The sequence below is a fragment of the Macrobrachium nipponense genome, chromosome 5 (genome assembly GCF_015104395.2).
Source record: "Macrobrachium nipponense isolate FS-2020 chromosome 5, ASM1510439v2, whole genome shotgun sequence".
Lineage (NCBI taxonomy): Eukaryota > Metazoa > Arthropoda > Malacostraca > Decapoda > Palaemonidae > Macrobrachium > Macrobrachium nipponense.
The window spans coordinates 16,576,131-16,581,474 of record NC_061107.1 but is presented as its reverse complement, the minus strand read 5'-3'; the positions used below and the strand labels follow the sequence as shown (position 1 = coordinate 16,581,474).

At 36.0% G+C, this 5,344-nt stretch overlaps 1 protein-coding gene across 3 annotated transcripts in view; it reads right to left on the bottom strand.

Moving 5' to 3' along the window:
• Positions 1-890: 890 nt before the first annotated feature.
• Positions 891-5,344, bottom strand: part of LOC135215217 (tyrosine-protein kinase Dnt-like) — a 77,275-nt gene continuing 72,821 nt past the window's right edge. For all 3 annotated transcript variants that reach the window (XM_064249720.1, XM_064249721.1, XM_064249722.1), the window contains 3 exons: positions 4,836-4,970; positions 4,163-4,322; positions 891-3,501 (listed from right to left, as the gene is read on the bottom strand). In XM_064249720.1, coding sequence (XP_064105790.1) covers positions 3,253-3,501; positions 4,163-4,322; positions 4,836-4,970 — 544 coding nt within the window. In that variant the 3' untranslated portion in view covers positions 891-3,252. The remainder of the gene's footprint in view (positions 3,502-4,162; positions 4,323-4,835; positions 4,971-5,344) is intronic.

Below are 5,344 nucleotides of genomic sequence, written 5' to 3'. Positions count from 1 at the left end.
TGATTTAAGGCATCGGTAAATGCTTTATTTTGTTCTGACAGTAGACTTGATTTCATTGCGAAATACCCTGAATTTGTTTAACTTGTTCTCACTGTTCTTTCTGTGGACTCTTAATACAGTTGTGTTTTTTTTCTATTATAAAGGCACTTTATTTTGTCAATCGGTGTATTTAGATTATATGAGATATGATTAATTTTTTTCTCTAACGTATTGTGGAAAATCAGCTTAGTCTATTAAATCTATTTTAGTAAAAAGTTTGAATAAGCTAATTAAACTAAGGAAAGCTTACAAGCATCAGTTCAAAGAGTTGTTCCTCCTTAAAAAATACATTCATAACCTGACAAATACAGCACTCATTATCAGAACACAATAAGATATATATTTATAACAGTTGCTACTTCAATTAGTGCCAGAGCCTCTTAAGTGTGTTCATTTTTTATACAGAATTATTATGATCTCAAATAAATCATTTCCTACCATTAATTGTAAAATGGATTTTATACCACAACTATTTTCTTGTTAACAGTGTACCTATTTCTACTTTTTCCCCACAGTGCTTTTGTTTTTTTTATTTTACATCTGTATTTTGAATGTTTTAAAGACCATAAGGTAAAAAACGTACATTATTATTAACATTGTCTGTATTTAATAATAAGATATATTCCTGATTTAAAGAACAAATATCACAAAATCTATATCTTAGTGAAGTTGAGATCTGAATATTGAACAACTCAGTCATTCAAACAGAAACTGGAAATATGAAATTAGGGTTTAATTTAGCGTGGAGTTTCATGAGTTGTTCGTTTTTAATTAGTCTCCATCATCTCGCTTGACAAATATAAATCCAGAATCTTTATTTAATGCAGAATGGGAAATGAAAACTATTTCTAACATTTTCTTGGACTTTTATTTACAAATCGATCAATACATGACCTATGGGCATTCTCTATGTACATGACTCTTAATTCAAACCATTTTACAATTCAAGTATATAGATACATCACGTTGTATCGATGTATTTACACGACCCAAAATAAACAAATTCAAAAATACATATTTTTCGTAAATACATCACCTTGTATTGATGTATTGACACTACCCAAAATACACAAGATTATAATATATATACTTTTCATAAATACATCACATTGTATTGATGTGCTCACAAGACTCAATGTTAGTAACTTCAAAAGATATCTAATAAAATCTCACATATGACAAAATGGGACTCAAATACAAAATTATTCATTATTAATTCCCGGAGACTTTACAGATATTATGGTATTCATTGCAGACCTCATTTTGCAGTGGTCTATCCTTTCCCCCAGCTGATTAATATGTAATATTGTCATGCGACTAAATATACAAAGTAAATGGGAATTAAATGACTAGTGAAGCAGTAATGAGGACTTGGATAGCGCTATTTAAATCAGGGAGGTCGCTATTTTCCATCGATGTGAAGATCTAAGCGCGCAGTTATGTGGATACTTCAGTAAAGTGTTTGATTATTCGACATCATTTTTATACAGGAACTTAGACAAGCAATTGTAACTTACGTAACAGAGAGCTGAGAGTTACTAGAGTAGATTCACATCACCCGTGCATCTAATGTCTAGGCCAGTCCCTTACGACGCTCCTGATTGGCTGTTGATAAGCCAATCACAGGGCTGGAAACTCTCAGTCTCTCGAGAGAGTTCACATAGGCAGGATGTACGTTCCACCTCTCCTGGGGGATACGTCTTTTAAAAGTATGCCTCAGGAGATGTGGAACATACATCCTGGCTATGTGAACTCTCGAGAAAGACTGAGAGTTTTCAGCCTTGCCATTGGCTCATCAACAGCCAATCAGAAGCGTCGTAAGGGACTGGCCTAGACATTAGATGCACGGGTTATGTGAATCTACTATAAGAGCAATAAAGCAATTTGGAAGGATTAAGAAAAGCATGTTCATAAAAAAAAAAAAATCTTGGTAAAAGGAGAAACCCGGATGAAAGCGCAGAAGGGGTGGAAACAAAAATTAACTTAAAACTAATGTAAAATGCCTCTGCAGGACCACCCAGTGTAAAAGTTTCGTTAACTAGCTTTTATTTACAGATTCCGCTTTGGTTTTTTTAAGTTGCTAAAACGCAACTTAAGAAGCCTTCTGCAAAAATATTTGGCTTTAGCTGACCAGGTTATTCTCGTCTCTTGCATAGAAAATGTGAGATGAAATTCGTAGAAATTTCCAGTGAAATTATTGATCGAAATGTAAGTACTACATCGGCTAGGCATCAATGCCTTATGATTATCCCGATTACCTCTTGCGTTCTCTTTTTCTTCAAACATATTCCGCAGCTTTCTACTGAAAGCACTGAAATCTACTCGAAAAATTCCCCTTCCAATTGGGGATTCGAACTAACCCAGCTCAGAAGGCAGCAGTCAGCGATATCCCACCGCACAGCCTTCTGCCCTAACCGGGAAAGAATCTCTCATGGGAGGGAGAATTTCTTCATTCATTTCTTTTTCTAGGTTTCAAAGCTTTCAGTTGAAAATTCATCCAAAATTATTAAGAGACACAGGAGCTGATAGGACACCATATTCATAACAACACAGAACTTACCATACACAAGCCAGTGTACGAACATTCCATCTAATTCTTTTATCAAAACCAAACTATGGCATTTAAAACACTCCGCTTTATCAAAAGTTGCCCCAGATTTACCCATAACTGAATGCCACCGATTAGATGTTAAATATTAAGCATGAAATTGAAAGCTCGTTGAGTATGATCTTGTAAGGATATGGTTAAATGTCTTCCTTTCCTTTCTTTTTATTTCAATTATAGAGAAAGCACATCACAAATATGTCTTTTAATAGCCAACTGAAACTGTGTGTTTTTTTATGCATAATAACCAGGAGCTCGTTAGTGTAGATGACTATTCATGAATTTGATTTCCTCTGTCAACCGTAGAAATACGGTAAATATAATACTCGTTTCATTTCGCTTAATGAAGTGTAAATTTAAATGACATCAATTAACTTCATTTCCACCGAAGTCTAATGAATAGTTGTAACTGTCTTCATTATTAATCATCACCATCACAATCTGTTCCATAAAGCTGGTTTAATCGCAAACCTTAAATCAAGATTGTTCTTTTCCAAAATCAAGAAACACATTGTTATAAAAGCCATCACCTCATAAATCACTCATCATCATCATCACAACGCTCAGAGCTTCCAAAAACCGCCCTCAAACAAACAAACAAACACAAATCAAATGAAGACGTTCAGCTTCTTCTGGAAGTCGCTCAGATAACTCAAGATGGCGTCGACGTGAGGCCTTCCCTTCGGGTGGATGTTCCAGCAGTAGACCATGACCTTATAAAGGTCGTCGGGGCAGTTGAGGGGCTGGACGAGCCTATACCCATCCCGGAGGTATTCGTCCATCTCGCAGGCTGCCACCTCGACGTAGGGCTGCTGTGCCAAGGTGGTCAGTTCCCAAACTAGTACGCCGTAGGACCACTGGAATTGATTAGAAAGAAAATTGAAATTTAAGTATACTAGGGTAATTAGAAAGGCGAGTTCACTGCGCTGATGTTTCTAGTTGATTTTGGGTGAATGGGACCAACGTAGATCATGTTGAGAAAAGCTAGTTGTAATATTAATATACTGAAGTCATTTAATATGGACATTTGAATCTTTTTTTTTTTTCTAATGTGGTATCACGTAAGGTTCTCATAATAAACAAAGTATAACTCATGAGCACTGGATGTTTTCAGCACTTAAAAACTCAATTGTTTACATAAGGGACAACACAAAGTCTGGTCAGAGAGCAAGAGGCTGCTTTATTTTAACAAGCAACTAAAATGTAAAAAAAAAAAAAAAAAAAAAAAAGTATATAAGAAGGAAACCGAATACTACAAGAGACAAAAAAATATTATTACTGAGTAAAACGAACAATATATTTACTAAGTTTAAACAAACGAGAATCGGCTAGCATAACATAACTACAGCCAGCAGCACTCAGTGAACAACAAGGTACGTAATCCACACCACAACTTAGGCCAACAGAAACGTACAGGATTTCCACGGACACGAACCATTGTATCAAGAGTACTAGAGAGAGAGAGAGAGAGAGAGAGAGAGAGAGAGAGAGAGGAATGCAAAACGAAATCCTGCTCACCACATCGCTGGCTGTGGAAACGGAGCACTGGGTGATGGCCTCATAAGCCATCCACTTGATCGGCCGAACCAGTTCGCCCCTGACGCTCTCGTAATCGGCTGGAAAGAGGTCACGTGACAGGGCCGCGTCCGTGATTCGCAGTTGGAGTTTCTCGCTCACCCTGAGAGAGCAGATATCGATTCAGAAGAGTTCCAGACGGGATGATTATGGAGTCATTACGCGATAATTAGGCCCTTACACTGGTCATGTATTCGTTTGTGAAAATGAGGTTTGCGCTCATGAGTACTGAGAATAAATAATTTTTTGGAAGTGGGTCTATCTAAACATTGTAAATAAAATGCATGTGTTGACATTATGAGAATATTCTCGGAATATTCCCATATTCTTGAAAAATTAGTTTTCCCATGTAATTATGTACCAAAAATTCTTTTACTTCATTTCAACAATGACTAGACAAAAAAAATATGCCCAACTTAGTTAATCTGTATACAAATTTATTTACATAAATCCCTCTTTTTTAAATTAGTTTTCCCTTTGTTATCATGTCCCCAAAATCTTTTTACTTTACGCCAACGTGACTAAGCATTATATAAATATAATAAAGTTAGTCTTTCTGTATTCATTCAGATGTTTTTCATGAATAATTTTTTTTCTTTTAAATCCGAAGACTTACACACAATTCCTGGCAGCGATGTCTCCGTGGAGAATATTTGCTTTGTGAAGAAATGACAGGGCATGAGCTGCATGTATGGCTAATTCAACTAATTCCGTTGCCCGGAGATGCCCTCCTCGGTGTTCCAAGAGGTACCTGAGAAAGGGGGAAAGCGCTTTAATTGGACAGGTGTGAAAGACCTCAAAGATTTTTAAAAGGATCTGTGGGAAGAATATATTATGAGAGGGACTTAAGAATGTGAGGTGGGAACAGTTGTTTTAAAAGTCTGGTATAAAATTGAAAATCGTATATGGATTGTTAAAAAGCAAACGCCAATTGATATTATTTAACAACCAGAAAACAAAATTCGTTTTTTAAGTTGCTACAGATTTACTTCAGAGATTCTTTCAATAGGCTAAGTTACTTTACTAGACTGGAGCTGAATGTAAAGGGTAGATATTCCAACCAGTCGTATAAAATATTATAAGCGCGCATTCGTGTGCGTGTATTTGTGTGTGTGTGTGTGAGAG